The sequence below is a fragment of the Ictalurus furcatus genome, chromosome 27 (genome assembly GCF_023375685.1).
Source record: "Ictalurus furcatus strain D&B chromosome 27, Billie_1.0, whole genome shotgun sequence".
In the NCBI taxonomy this organism is placed as follows: domain Eukaryota; kingdom Metazoa; phylum Chordata; class Actinopteri; order Siluriformes; family Ictaluridae; genus Ictalurus; species Ictalurus furcatus.
In genome coordinates, this window is record NC_071281.1 from 10,210,953 (window position 1) to 10,226,849 (window position 15,897).

Below are 15,897 nucleotides of genomic sequence, written 5' to 3' on the forward strand. Positions count from 1 at the left end.
CTGTAGCACAATTTTTATCCCCCCCCCCCCCCCCAATAAAATGCTGATTTCAAAATTGTCACTCCTGTACTGGAAGGACTAACTCTGGTCTTGGAATCTCTTCCTGTAACGTCTAACAAATGTTACTAAACCCATTAGTTACCAAGAGGCTGTAACCTCAGATCTCAGGCATGTAAATTGCCAATGCCCAATAACTAAAGGATAGGACAATATAATTAATGCTCCTCTGGCTGCAGGCTCACTCTACTTAACCCCTGACCAACTTGTGGAATTTGAACTCACAAGCTCATGGTTAGGATGTGCTATAGGCAGCTAGAGACAAATTTCTTAAAATGAAGTGGAGGCCAGTTTTAGGTATTCTGTAACATATAAGTAAATCAATATTACTATGCTTCACATGTTACCGTACTTAATACATCAACAGTATACAAATACTAAAAATATACAGTAGCCCAATTTGCAAGTCATGATGCTCCCATATACACACTATGTGGACACCTGACCATCACATCAGATGTGGTTCTTCAGCTTGTTGCAGCAAAGTTGGTAACACAGTTGTATAGGATGTCTGAATGCTGTAGCATTACACTTTCCCCACACTGTAACTAAAGGGTCCAAACCTGTTCCTGCATGACAATGAATTCCATGAAGATATGGTTTGCCATGGCTGGTATGGAAGAACTTGAGTGGTCTGCACAAAGCCCTGAATTAAACTCCACTGAACACCTTTGGTATTAACTGGAATGCAGACTGATTATATATTGTATGGATAGACAGATAGATATGTTGCAATGGGAGGGAGTGGGCATAACATTAATCACCACTTGGTTTGCATTTGTAGTTGTTATAGGAAAAACGAGGTTAGGAAATAAGGGAAAAGGAGCTCAACTACACTCTCTAAACTTTGAAACAGCATGAAATAAGTGTTACCACACATTTCCAAACATACACTTGTTTCATCTCCTTGCATAGCTGATAAAGGACAACACGAATTTGCATTGATACCGATTACCCCTACTACCCCTCCCCTCCCCGCCCCACCCCGCCCCACCCCTCCCTCCCCTCCCCACCCCACCCCTCCCTCCCTCCCCTCCCTCCCTCCCCTCCCCACCCCACCCCTCCCTCCCTCCCCACCCCACCCCTCCCTCCCTCCCCTCCCCGCCCCACCCCTCCCCTCCCCACCCCTCCCTCCCACCCCTCCCTCCCTCCCCTCCCTCCCTCCCCTCCCTCCCTCCCCTCCCCACCCCTCCCACCCCTCCCCCCCCTCCCACCCCTCCCACCCCTCCCCCCCTCCCCCCCTCCCCCCCTCCCACCCCTCCCACCCCTCCCCTCCCTCCCTCCCCTCCCCACCCCTCCCCCCCTCCCCCCTCCCCCCCCTCCCCCCCCTCCCCCCTCCCCCCCTCCCCCCCTCCCCCCTCCCCCCCCCTCCCCCCCCTCCCCCCCTCCCTCCCCACCCCACCCCACCCCTCCCTCCCCACCCCACCCCACCCAGCCCTGCCCCACCCCTCCCAAATGGCTTCCTATTGCAGTAAATATGATGACGAAGCTATTGTTGTTGTTTTTTTTATCACTATAATATAGCACAATTACTCAACTCAAAAGATCTGCCAGATTCGTTTGACTAATCTGTTTAAAGTTTAAAACCCTCCCAAATTAAAATATAATTTATAATAGTTCCGTGAACACGTTGTTAATTTCAACCAAATAAGCACGTGCATCTTATATGGGGCTAATTACGCATCGGCTTCTGATTGGTCAATCTGCTAGGCCAACGAGAGCAGCCCGAGGTCAGGTAGAGTTAAATTGCACGCAGGTATCGCGCAGATGTTCCTAATGAGTGCTGATTTTTTCCTCCATAGGATTTAAGTACGTCTTATGGTGACGGAAAGTCTGTTGGTGTTTTAGGTAATTCTCTGACAATTCTACCATGGCGTTTTCTCTGGTGAGTTTTTATTTTTATTTTTATTTTTAATTTACTTTAAGAGAAACGTTGTCTGGTTTCGATAAAGACAACTCCAAGAGGGTCCTTTTTTTGCGCTTGGTGTTCGCGCCCAGTTCATGTGTTTGTGTTGTCCGTCATGTCGTTATCCATAGCTTTTGGCCACCATATTGGTTCGTTACTATCACTTCTGTAAATTTTTTTCTTGGGTGGATGCAATAATAAAAAAAAGACTTCAAACGCCATGGCCTTGTTTGTCAGAAGTTTAGGATTTTCAGAAGTTAACGTGCACTAAGTAAAGCCACCCAACTACTTTCTAACTTTTTTTGGAGTGGTTCTACCATGGGATTTGGCCGTCCTGTTTTTTTTGTTGTTTTTCCCCCCTCTTCCCCTTAAGGTCCAGTTATTTACCTTCAACTACTTCAAAGGTGCACTTCACGTTTTCATAAATATGCACTAAAGGTACAAAAGATTGGTGGGACTACCCAAGCACCAAGAAAAGTACCTTTTTTATTTTTGTGAGTGTAATGTTACTTTTTGCTTGCTTTCTTTCAGCGAGAGAATCCCAGAGCCCTTAACCGTTGGGATTCAGAGACACCAGCCTTGTCCACATGCAGTAATGCAGACATCTTTCGCAGGATGAATACTATGCTGGGTAACTCTCTGGACCTCACCGGGGTGTGCACCACTCCCAGTGCCAAGACCAAACGGGATTCCTTGATGGGTAATTTGCTGTCAATTAGAGCTGGATTTTATACACCATAACTCTTGTGTGGAAAGAGTTTGCTGTAGTTTGGAATGAAACATTACTGGCAAAATGTATAGTGGAACTATTTAGTGCTGTTTGTAGTGATAAATCTTGCTTTGCCAATGAAACTTACTTAACTATAAGAAATAAAGGAACCAGACTGTGCTTCCTTGTTGCTGGCATCACTCCATCAAGGGTGCAGCCTTTGCACCTTTAGTATGCATCCTTCACCTGGGATTGTGAACATAGTGTAGGTTTAAACAATTTATGATTCATAAGTGAACCTAAATAAAACAACTTTATGGATTTACTCTAAACCCTAATTAGAGATCCATGCTAAAGAGGGGGGGGGGGACATGTACACATTATAGCACTCCTGTAAGAAGTTGGTACACTACTACTGGTACTTTATTTTGGTGCTGAATTGGCTGTATATAAACCTGTAATTGAAGCATTGGGTTTCCATGTATAGGCTGTAATAGGTTTTCTTTTTGGTCATGGAAGATCCCAGCAAGATGAGCCTTAGAAATATTAGGAAGTCAAGTTGGGATATTATTTATGAATTGCATGCATTTCATGTAATGAGAAACTGCACCATTGTTTGCCTTGTTTGGTGTTTCTGTTCTAGTAAAACTTGTCCTCAGAAGGTTTTGAGCATCATTGTCTGACGTTATTATAGGATAACGTGTGTGTGTGTGTGTATATACAGGTCCTGGAAAAGAATTTCCTAAAAAGTAGGAACCTTGACTTAATATCTCTTCACTGTGTAACTAGTTGTGTGGGTTATTTTTTTTTTTTTATTTATGTATCTCCGCCCCTGGTTACTTTTAGTTTAAGTATGCAAATTGCCTCATCTAGTGCTGCATTGGTCATGCGACGTTGAGTAACCGAGACATGCGCTGATGCTGCTGAATCAGGCCTGGAACTGCTGGATGGTATCCAGCTCAGAGGGAGCGATGCAGCGCTTCCATCCTTCAGCCTCTGATCACGCAGCCTCTGGCTGCCACCATTCTGTGATTTGCCAGGCATTTCTTCCATCTCCTTTTCTCCCTAGCCTGCAGCTCCTGCTTCACTTCCACTGCCTCAGTCCAAGGACGGCAGCCCTGGGGAAGGTTGCACAGATTGTTAGCTTGCAGGAGAATTTGAGAGGAATTCGGTGGTGTCTTCAGGGCCGTGGGCTGATCATTAGCAGCGTAGTGCGAGGGCATCGGCACCTTGGTCACATGTCGCCGCATGGCATCTGCAGCGGCCTCATGTAGTCCGGCTTGCCAGCTTGCAGATTTATTCTGTGACAGAGCTTAAAGGGAATCAGTGTTTATCAGTAGGGTGTAGAGGCTGTTTTTTAGCTGTGGGTTTTTTTTGTTGTTTTTAAAATACCCAGTAGCTGATGCAGAGCATACACATACTTTTGTTTTTCCTTTCTCGGTTGCATCAACAGAGCGTGCGGACTCTGATCTGTGTGCCGTCCGGAGCAGGATGCTTTTCCCCAGCAATGGGCAGGAGTCATCTCGTGCTCTACCCGATGTCACTGAGCTGGGCCTGGGCCTGCAGTCCCTCAGCTTATCTGGTTGGGAGAGGCCATGGAGCAGCCATGACTCGGAGTCATCAGCCCCAAGCAGCAACCCCTCAAGTAAGTCATGTTTTCTAACCTCTGTTTCTTGGATATTTTCAGCTATTGGGTCATTTCTTTCCTTATTTGAATATATGTAAAAGCACTGCTGTGGTATTTATCCCATTTTCATTATGTTGTAGCTTCAGTTGTTAAAATTGAGACTGGACCATGTCACTCTTGTAAACCAGGGATTGCCCATAATGTGTAACAGTTTGTTTGAAAAGTTAATTCTTGTTTTTAACATTTAAGATGTTAATTTTTTTTTCTTTTTGATCTATAGATTGAGATGTTTTGTTCATGTCTGAGCTATTAAACTGTCTTCACAGTGGTTATTAATGATGCTGATTTTAAGTGGTTCAAAATATAGCTTATATAGTGAGTCTGAGCTGTCAGATTCCCTGCCTGCCTCATGCCCTGCCGAGTCCTAGTAATAGTACGGCACTCTCAGATGCTGTTTTTCTTCATGTGCTTTTGTTTTTACCGTCAATATCTGTTAAATGTTTCCTTTACCCCAGTAAATTTAATGATCAGAATTTAACTAGTGTCTGGTCACAGTCCACCTTTGAGTTTGAGTCGGCCACTTGTCCAACAAGGGGCCGAGCAGGACTCGTCAGTCCTTAATGGCTGAGTCTGGCCGAGTCCAGAAAGTAATTAAAATGAGAATTTGAAATTATAAACTCAACACTAAGATGTTAAATTAATATTTTAATCTGTAGAAACTAGTGGCAACATAAATGTAACAAAGTGCCACTATTGCATCTTGCAGGAAAAGGCTTATAGAGCTATATGTAGAACTTTTTTATTATACAAGTGTATGAAAATACAAATGAACTGGTCTTATTGTATCTCAGTTGTCCGCCAGTTAAAGTTGACATTTTGCATGAATACTTGGCCAGACCTGCATTTTGACGTGTATTTGACTATCCAAGTGTAATAAGCCGCTAAAGAGAACTCCATTCGGTACTTGAACGATGAAGCGGCTTTCTGTGCGGCCTTCTCAACTGTGTGCACAGAAAGCCCTTGGTCAGGCAGGGAGGCGTTCGTTAATTTCTTATCTTTGGTTTTATTTTGTTGTTTCATGTTGCACATAATGCAGACTCTACCGTACTCTAGGAAGTTTGAGTACAAAATTGAGTGCATGGCTAGTCTGAGTTCATTCATAATTGGTTATGAGTCTGGGTTCGAATACCCCAACTCTAGTACTTACATTAACATGAGTGCTGTTTTGCAGTGCTTGGGATGTTGGGAAGCCCTCTGGGCCAACTTCTGAACAAACCTCAGGGCTTAATTACAAATGAGCCCAATACAGGCACTTCAGACTTCCTAGAGAAGTTTCCAGCCTTGGCACGTTTGAACTCCCGTTCACTGCTGGGTTCCCATTCCAGCAGCCCTGTGGACTCTGAGACTAGTGGCTTTAGCTCTGGCTCTGATCATCTTTCTGATCTGCTGGTGAGTTGGTTGTGTACTTTGAATAGTGTTTAATCTCAAAAATGGCCTTATGATCTTTAATTTGACTTTACCATTTGTGTAATCCTTGCTTTTTCTCTGTGTAGTCCTCTTTGAGGATCTCCCCCTCTATGCCCTTCATGCCCAGCATGCCGAAAGATCCATTGAAGCTTGGTCTCGGCTCCCGTCTGGACCATGACAGTTCTCCCTTGACCCCTCCACCCAGTGCTCCCCCAGGCAACAGTGTGTCCCGCCGCTGGCCTGGAGCCTCAGTCTGGCCCAACTGGGACCTGCTTGAGACCCCAGATGGCCCGTTCAGCATTGAGCGGGAGGCTCGCCTTCACAGACAAGCTGCAGGTATGCCATGTGATTTAAAAGGAGTTTATAAATATTTGCATTTTCTGACTGTCTAGTGTAATTTTTATGCTGGCTAAATATTGGGAACTGACTGGGGTCACACTTTACCCCATTGAACTGAAACTTGTCACTATCATGCAAACATGTATCTCCTACTAACAAGAACTACAAACAAGCATGGTGTGATTTAGTGCAACCCTTACTGTGATTAGGCTCATCCAGCAAAGCCCTGTAGATAATCAGGGTAATGTAGCTTCCAATTTCTTCTGTAAATTGGATTTCTTTCTTGGTTCTCTGGTCTTTACACTGATGCTGGTTTGGTCTAACCTTTCATTAATATGATGGTCTCTGATCTTGCCTTCATATACCAGCAATTAATGAAGCCACCTTCACATGGAGTGGCCAGCTTCCATCCAGAAACTACAAAAACCCTGTTTACTCCTGCAAGGTCTTTCTTGGAGGAGTTCCTTGGGACATTACTGAGGGTGAGGCTTTTACCTGTAAAAGATGTATCTAATTTAATTGTGTTGTGCTGCCTTGTGATTTTTGTTTTCTGTTTTCAGCTGGCTTGATAAACACATTTAACTGTTATGGCCCACTGAGTGTGGAGTGGCCTGGTAAGGATGGCAAGCATCCTCGCTGCCCTCCCAAAGGTAATATGCCCAAAGGTAATGCAGTGGGTAGGTTATTCATTTCATTCCAGCACTCGGAGTTGGTTTGCACCAGCGGTTGGGTGAGAGGCACTGTGGTTTTGGATAACTGATATTTGGAATTAGAAATTCACATGAAGTCCATGGGATTTTGCAAACACTGCATGTCCTACAGTAGCTGCACTTGTCAAACCTGCATGTGGTGTGGTTTTTATTACCCAAGAGTGTATGCAAGACTTTATTCCTTGATGTATTTAGTTTCTAGTCTTCTGGCCAGTGATCATCCAGTGGCTTTTTTTTTTTTCCCTTCAGTTTTTGAGGATGTCCATATCTGTTCAGTGACTGAGACTTGTCTGTTGTAGGTTATGTGTACCTGGTGTTTGAGTCAGAGAAGTCTGTGCGTGCACTGCTTCAGGCCTGCACTCAGGATCTGCTTCATCCAGAGGGCTACAGCGAGTATTATTTCAAAATGTCCAGCAGGAGGATGCGCTGTAAGGATGTAAGCATGGCTACATTGGTTCACTTTTGTACAAGCTTTTTATTGACCTGCTCTACCTGTATGTAGAAGTAAAAATTGAAGTTTTGTGGCTTTTAGTAGGAATGCTAGCCTTGGGCCTGTTCACACTGGGCCATTTTTTGTAGCATGTTAAACAGTCTGTTTTCAAGGTGTGTTCAAACCCATGCGTTAAACATGGGTGATGTGCTGAAAGTGCAAATTCACTCCCTGACTGTAGGTGGTGCCTATTGAAAGGCAGAAATACCCCGGTAAACAAGGTGGTGCTGCACAACCTTGTTTCTGACACCTGGTTATCACCTGAAGAAGAGATCCAGTATCTATGTCTTTAGGCTGTTCACACAGTTTTTGCCAACTCACTAAAGCATGTATGCACTCTTGCAAAATGTACCGTAACTTTCGGACTATTGAGCGCACCTGAATATAAGCCACACCCACTAATTTTAAAAAGAAGAATTTTTGTACATATATAGGCCGCACTTGTCTATGAGCCGCAGGTGTCCATGTTGTAACATGAGATATTTACACAAAGATGTTACAAAGATTTTTTTAACTTTTAATTAAATACGTACCGTAAATGCTTTTTTCCGAACAGTGCCTGTAACATGGCTGGTTAAAAAAATAAAAAATACAGTTGCCTACCAGGAAAACTCATTGATCGCTATCTTCCTCCTGCGCACTAAAACCACTAAAGTCGTCTTCAGTGTCAGAATTGAACAGCCTCAGAATTACCGGTACTTCGTCACACACTTCCTCAGTCTCTCTTTTGTTGTCGCTCTCAATGTCACTTACGTCTCGAGGCAAATTCGCCCTTGAGCTTGTGCTGTCCTCTTCATCACGCAGCAGTCCAGCCTTTCGAAACCCGTTGGTGATAGTAGATTTTGACACTGCTCCACGCTGTTAGGATCCAGTGGCAGACTTGACTAAAAGTTGCTCTTTGCATGCTATTTCCTTCTTCGACAGCCAGATCGATCGCCTTTAACTTGAAAGCTGCATCATATGCATTTCTTCGTGTGTTTTCCATGATGAGGGTGTGTGCATGAAGCGCAAAATGACTGATATGAAGAATTTAGTGTGAGTGCGTTTGATTTAATTCGAACAGTTTCATTGGTCCACTGTTACCTGTTCGGTAATTTCATTGGTCCAATGTGGCGAGGCTAAATGTTTTGGCGGCATGAAGCTCGTTGGCCCATTTAAAAATCCATAAATTAGCCTCATCATTGTTTAAGCCGCAGTGTTCAAAGCGTGTGAAAAAAGTAGCGGCTTATAGTCCGGAAATTACGGTAAGGTATTTTGTGACTTGGCCACTGCAACAAATTTTTCTTTAAAACTAAATCCTTAATGTTCTAATTTTACAGTATACTCTTTTGTAGTGATTTGAATTGTCACAGCAATAGCATTCACATACTTGTGGGAAGACCCAATTTTATTTTTAAATTCTTTGGGAGGGGGTGTGTAAGGCAACTATTGTGCCCAAAAATCTTAGTGTTCCTGCAAACTGAAGATTGAGGTTTTTTTTGTGATCAATATAATACGATGCAATAATGGGGCTCCTGGCCGTTTTGAATGAGGTCAAGAATACTTGTATGCAAATGTCCCAGGTGCAAAATAAATCCAATGGACTTGGTGGATTATCATTTGCAGGGAAGAGGCAAAAACAAACACTAAGGATTAAGGATCATTTAGAACATATGTTTGCATTTTGTCAAACAGCCACAAAATACTATTCAAGTGTATTTATTTAGTGTGTAATCTTGACTGGAGCTTTCAAAGGATACCTTGTTTGTGGGTGGAAGGATTTATTAGCAGTGAGTGGGGTTTTTTTTTTTTTTTTTTTTTTTTTTTTTTTAATTTTTAAAAAATTTTTTTTTTTTATACAGGATTGTCACTTATGCACTCACTGAAATGGTGGGTGCTTGCATCTTTTTCTTTGTCGGCAAGACAGTTTTGTACTCTCATGCCATCAAGTTGTACTTTTTATGTAACTTCAGCAGCTCCAGGCACATGAACAAAAAAAAAATCCTGAACCCCTTAAAGTTGAAATTAGACTTTGACTACGCATTTTTTACGCCTGGTGTGAACACTCTCCTTGACAGCCATTGGGGCATTAAACGGACAGTTTTGCATGCTATAAAAACTGTTCTGGTGTGAACAGGACTTTAAGGCTATCTATAAGTTAGTGTGCTGTAAAACAATGAGACAATTTTCATTTACAAAATGTGCTTAAACTTGCAGCCTCTCCCACCCATATGACTCAACAATTTTGATTACCTCATTCTGTACTTCAGCATAATCAAATTCTGTCCAGTCAAATGCTTTCTAGATTGAGGTTTCCACCCCAACATAAAAATCCATGGTACTAATGGCTTAGCCTGGGCAGAGTGGTAAGCTGAATGATGGATTTACAAAGGGGGAGGAGCAACTGTCTCTCCCTGACTACTTCTTTTAGTGGAAATTGCATCAACATGTTAAATAACGCTGCATGTTTCAAGCCACTTCATGGGGCCTTTTAATCATGCTAAATCTGAAAGTGCCCTGCCACAAACGTCAGCTTTTAGCTGACTTTACTCCTTGTCTCATGTATGCTGTCGTCACTTGCTATATGGCTTTTTTGAGACATGTTGCCAAACTGGACCTAGAATAGATTAACCATATAAAAATCATAATGGTCACCTGAATTTAAGATAAGTCTGCAGGAGAATGGTCAAGCTGAGGAAAAACTTAAGTACAAGTGGTACATTTGTTCTAATAAGGTTGTATAGCTAATAATATAGATGTACACTGTGAAAGTTTGCACATATGACCTTGCTTTCTGAACATTGTGTTCTGGGTGTAGTATCCATGTGATTAGGTTTCCACAAACATTAGGCCACTGGTGTATCTTTTAAGACTTGTATCTCTCTTGTGGATAACACCACTTCATCCTGTGTCTCCTAGGTGCAGGTGATCCCATGGGTGATCTCGGACAGTAACTATGTTCGCTGCCCTTCTCAGAGACTAGACCCCAGTAACACTGTGTTTGTAGGAGCTCTGCATGGTATGCTCAATGCTGAGGCTCTGGCCAGCATTATGAATGACCTGTTTGGAGGAGTCATGTATGCTGGGATCGACACGGACAAGCACAAGTACCCGATTGGTGAGATTCCTAAACACTAAGGCCAAGTCCTGTGAAAATATGGAGAAGATTCCATGTGGGAGCACAGTGCTTGTGAAAGAATATGCAAAATACCGAGTGTACTGAAAATAACTTTCCTTAGTTGTGTGAAGAAAATGTACCCTACAGAAAAGCGAAACCATGCTAATCACTTGCTCTCTTTGCTGAAACAACCTTTTAAGGGTATTGCTTTTTGAGAACTGAATAGTGTGCCAGATATGTGATCCACCTTTTTAAAGCAGTCCATGCTGTTGCATTGCCTTTTACTGTGCAATTCTGTTTAAGATGTTTAGTCTTGAAGACTTATTTTATTTATTTATTTATTTTTTTAAAGAAGTTTATGTAATTCCGTTGCTTTGCATGTCATCAGGATGTTGCAGTCATGCCACATTGAAATGCAGTCACTGTTGGTTTTGTTCCCTCCCACTGACATGATACAGGAGCAGTGGCATTGTTTTGCTTTGTCATTTCTGTAAATCACTAAAGCAATTTAGGTATTGTAAATCATGCTTTTTGACTGAGATGGCATTTTGCTCTGGCATGGAGTCTTTGTATGAAATCAGTAGTTTCATGCAAATGTGTTTATGGTATTAATACTCCTGGATAACAAGGGAGTAAAGGATACATTTCTGGTCAATCCCAGTTATGTTTTGAGCTGGTCCAACTTCACTTGTCCCCATCTTTCATTGATGTGCCCAGTGTACGTTTGGCTGTTTTAATTTTCTTGTACTGTGGAAAGCATGCAGTGTGGCGTGAACAAGTGCAATGTGAATTCAGAGTTGATTTTAGTGTTTGTTGCTCCTTACGGTTATCTTTTGTGAGACACAAGACATGCCAGACACTGAGCAAAAACCAAAGGACTGAAATATCTGGGTTGTGACTTGTGTTCAGATTTTAAGGGCTTGTACTCACCCCACATCCTATTCTCCTCCCCCAGGGTCTGGTCGTGTAACCTTTAACAACCAGCGCAGTTACCTGAAGGCTGTTAGTGCTGCATTTGTTGAAATCAAGACACCCAAATTTACAAAAAAGGTACATAATACAGCTGTTTAAGTTTACTGTGTTAGTTTGTGCTTGTGGTCTGTGAATACTTCAGTTTTCATTTATGTGAAGTCTGTTTAAAAAAAAAAATTAAATGTCCAGTAAAATTTGAGTAACAGGAGGGTCTGTTCATTTTAGGTTCAGATTGACCCATATCTGGAGGATTCCATGTGTCAGGTGTGCAGCCGTCAACCTGGACCTTTTTTCTGCAGAGACCAGGTAAAATCCAAACATTTGAGAAGACTAGAATGCAATTACATATTACTTGCAAACTTGAATGGTTTATTTGTGGTGGAATAGACCAGTAGCAGAACAAATAACCATTGTAAAACCTTTCCAACATTTTGTAGACTTGGACACCATAAACTCCTAAGGGCATTCTATGAACCCCTCAGTACAGGTTTATTTCTTTAGAGAAAATAATTTAGAGACTTGTACAATATTTTGTTGATTTTAATGCCATGCAGTTTTCTATTCTGAACTTTCTACAGACTGAACATTCAGTACAATGTTTATCGGTCAGGGGGGTTTTTTTTTTTTTTTTTTTTTTTTTTTTTTTTTTTTTTTTTAAAAAAAGACATAAATGGCTTCAGTTGAAGGGCCCAGACAAACAAACTTCATAATGCAGACATTGATCACTGTAATCAAATTAAAAGAGCCCTGGGCTGAATGCTTCACTGTCCCCTGTTGTGTGTTTAGAATTTTCTTTTTTTTTCTTTCCAAAGTGGCTATAAATACAAACCTCCCCAACCATTTGCATATATTCACAGATCAAGTCTTGACAGTAATAACTTTGTATTAAGGTTTTATTTCCTGTTCACTTTTAACACCAATAGAAACTAGCCTTAATTTAATACTAAGGTCATGATGAATTGATGTGCCATGCTGCAGTAGAAGTAAAATTTCACTAAATTCTGCCAGTTAAGAAAAGTTGGTCTTCATACATGAGCATTATTGTGCATGAGCACACTATAAACAGCAATAGAATAGCATTTTTGTACTGCTTCTAAAACTGCACTTCAGTGGCCCCTACTGGTGTAGTTAATGTTGGTAGTTCAGCTTTTTCATAAGGGGATGCAGCATGCTCTAGTCACTATCTGAAGTCATTATGCAGTGAGATTAAATAAGATTATTTACTTTGCAAATAACTAGTACAACTTTCAATGTTGCAGTAATGCCAACTTTTACAAGCAGGATAAAGGGATTATTCAATTATGGCACTCAGCAGCTCATGTAGGGTGTAAGCAATGTTTAAATGCTATACATTTAATGTTCCAAGTTGTTACATTAGCCTAACTTCAACAGGCCTGTTAATGTGGCTTTTGCTGTCGAACAAAAACCCAACTTGTAGTGGAAATTATTGACTGGTGTGAAGTTTGAATTTTAACATTAGGCTAAATTGTGCCATTGATCTTCATACACAGGCCTGCTTCAAGTACTATTGTCGCTCATGCTGGCATTGGCAGCATTCCATGGATATCTTGAGCAACCACCGCCCTCTAATGCGCAACCAGAAGAATAGGGACTCCAGCTAAAGGCCTTGCTTAAGATGGCAACGTCGTGCTCTTGCCTGGACCGCCACCATGCCTCTGGACCAGCTTCAGCGCCAGGCCTCCGGCAGGCATCCACAACGGTGTGGGTTTGCGCAAGTGCTGTAGAAAGTTCACTTTGGCACTTTTTTTTTTTTTGGCTTGTTCACTTTGGCACTTTGCACAGTGATGATATGGGTTTGCAAGGGCCCCCACACATTTGGAAAATCTCCCTGGATTTTTGGGGTGAGAAGAATAAGGCCATGGTTCAGAAGGAAAGTTGCTTTTTTCCTCTTTTTTTTTTTTTTTTTTTTTTTCCCCCCCCTTCTTCTTTCCCCATTTTCCTTCTTCATGAACAGTCATATAAGTTTCTTTAACTAACCGAAGCCATACAGTGCCTTTAAATTCATTTCTCCTCTTTAGCTGCTTTTCCCATTGCAGTTAGCTAGGATTTTTTTACTTTAGAAATGCAGATACATAAAGTCCAATTTTCATCTTCCAGACATTTTACGCAGTTATTTTTACTAATATTTTTTACATAAAACGGTTTTAAGTCAAGACAAAGAAGATTGAACAGAAATCTACCTATTGGCTTTTTAATTTTGCTCAGTTTTCTTTTTTTTTTTTCCCTTTCTCCACAACTTTTCTGGAGAGTTTTCTCCCTTGTCCAAATTTACGTTCAGTGGAACAAGGGATTTGGGTGTAATGTTATCACCAACCCAGATAATTTTTAGTGCATGCCATCCAGAGGCATTGCTTTTACTGGGTTGCATCAAGTTTTTGGATCAACTCAATCAGAAATGTGAATGGCCATAGATTGCACATAGTTTTATTGTTGCACTTTTTAATTTGCACTTTGGAAAGGGGTAGGTTTTTAATCACTTTTTGAACATCAGCAGGTATTGCTATGGGCATGACCTCAGATTACAAACAGCTGCTTGTTGAATGTAAAACTCTAAACTTCACTTGAATGTACCATTGGCGCCTTAGTAGACCAAATGCAGATGTCACTTTATTTCCAGCTCTGGAATATCAAAATATCAAAGGTTTTGTTCAGAACATGGACTGTCACTTCTCCATTTACTCCTTGCTGATCCTCTTCAGCCCTGATGCTTTGTCTTTTTATTCTACCTCATTGTGGTCTGCTGAGTTTGAGTACTTACAGCTGTGTGAAGTTGTTTTTTTGATTGGGCACAATAAAGGTGTTTAAGCATTCATATTGCTTTAGGTTTTTTTTATTCCTATTATCATTAAAGTGAAAGTGTGTATATGGCTTTAAAAAATAATGGCTAGGAAACAAAGGTTTTTGGGATTGGTTGAACTTTTCCTGATGTCCACTAGGTGGTGCTGCCTTTTCATCCTGTGATAATGCACTTAAGATTTCTGTTTTGGGAAAATTATAAGGACTGATTTAAACAAGTAGCTAGATGTGCCAGTTTTCTACAACTTTCAATTATTGTAGATTAATGGTTATTCAGCCATATTGAGCAGTGTATGTGACTGGAAGAGAAAATGCTCTCCAAGAAAACATTCTAAACTGTCAATGCTGGAAAAAATTTATTTTTGTTGAAACTAAATGTTGGATTCAATCCACACAAGAACTTAAGGTGTAGGTGCTAATTTCACAGGTAAAATACAAAACCCTAAAAAAAATATTTGCTGACTTGTACAATTGTTCTTTGTTCGTTTCATGATGACATGGTTATCAATGCAGATCCTAAAGGATCAGCTGTGGCAATTGGACAAAGTTGTGCCCAGATGGTCTGTGTGGGTTGGCATACCAATATGTGGGATTTCTGGAAAGAATATTTTGGTTACTTCTAGAAGGCTTGCCGAACCTGGTAGTGGTTAGTGTGTACATGTAACCCCCCCCCCCCCAAAACACCTATCGCCTTCAACACTCGACCAGAAATGGCATTTTACAGGAAGATTGTGAAGAGGCACCGGTATATTGGGCTGAAATGTTGCCTAGCGGTTGAGTTGGTTATGAGTCATCAGCATGAAGGGTGTTGTGCCATGGTTTATGTAAGTGCTCTATAATTCTTTTCATTCCTCTTTACCCAGCCCACCTCTAGATCTGGAATAGCTAGATCCCCAAATACCACATGAATGTCCTTCCCATGCTGCTGTATCATCCATGAGGGATATATGGAGGCAGCCAAAGCCACTGTTCAACTCGAGAATGGAGTCTGTTACTTCAAGATCATCTCATTATCAAACTTCAGTGGACATCTATGAAGGGGAACTAGTCACTTTCTGGCATGTGTTGTGCATCTACAAAGATAATGTGCATCTAAGGGCCTGTTTACACCTGGTCACTTCATGTGTTCTCTGGTTGGATAGCTATCTGATTTGTTAAAAAGGTTCCATTTACACTTTGCCACAATGTGTTTCAGCTAAACAGCTATAAACTAGATCTTCTATTCCTGCACAAAATACAAATACACTTTCACTGAACTAAAAAGGCAGCCAGTGTTAGTTTGTTCTCTTTGGGTTTGCAAATGCAGTTGACAAGAAAACACAAATGCTTGTGCAACAAAAGGCTGCACTTATGTGCAGAATTTTCATGGTCAGCAGTACTTTAAAACCCAGTGAGATGGCTGGATGAAAGCTCTGAGTCAACACTGGTGGGAAAATATAGTGCTGGCTTCTTTTATGGGACAAGACTATCCAGTTTCCGAATGGGGTGCCGGACCTTCGGTTGTCTTTGTCAGCATGCAAAGCAATTTAAAGAGGAGGCACACTCCTTCAGGTTATACTGGTCAGGAAGTTGGTTTTCGCTTCTGGTGCGGCCAAAGTGAGTGACACATTTCCGTTTGGGAGGAGAAAAGCGCTGACGTATGTGGTTTCAACAACCAGACACATTTAGACTTGTCCAGTTTTGTCTGGAATGCATCCCAGACCACC

General features: G+C 41.6%; 1 protein-coding gene across 1 annotated transcript; it reads left to right on the forward strand.

Annotated features, from left to right (window-relative positions):
- The first annotated feature begins 4,125 nt into the window (after positions 1 to 4,125).
- Positions 4,126 to 15,453, forward strand: cpeb1b (cytoplasmic polyadenylation element binding protein 1b). The gene is made up of 10 exons (XM_053617308.1): positions 4,126 to 4,317; positions 5,531 to 5,748; positions 5,853 to 6,102; positions 6,474 to 6,587; positions 6,666 to 6,770; positions 7,115 to 7,251; positions 10,204 to 10,402; positions 11,358 to 11,452; positions 11,600 to 11,680; positions 12,886 to 15,453. The coding sequence occupies exons 1-10, from the start codon at positions 4,164 to 4,166 to the stop codon at positions 12,994 to 12,996; spliced, it is 1,464 nt and encodes a 487-aa protein (XP_053473283.1). The 5' UTR covers positions 4,126 to 4,163; the 3' UTR covers positions 12,997 to 15,453.
- Positions 15,454 to 15,897: the final 444 nt, after the last annotated feature.

Bases quoted from the DNA above. Each gene is read 5' to 3' on its own strand.
- cpeb1b (XM_053617308.1), top strand. From the start codon at position 4,164: ATGCTTTTCCCCAGCAATGGGCAGGAGTCATCTCGTGCTCTACCCGAT. The intron at 6,103-6,473 runs GTATGCCATGTG...TTCATATACCAG, and splicing joins CCTTCACAGACAAGCTGCAG to CAATTAATGAAGCCACCTTC. The intron at 11,681-12,885 runs GTAAAATCCAAA...CTTCATACACAG, and splicing joins CTTTTTTCTGCAGAGACCAG to GCCTGCTTCAAGTACTATTG.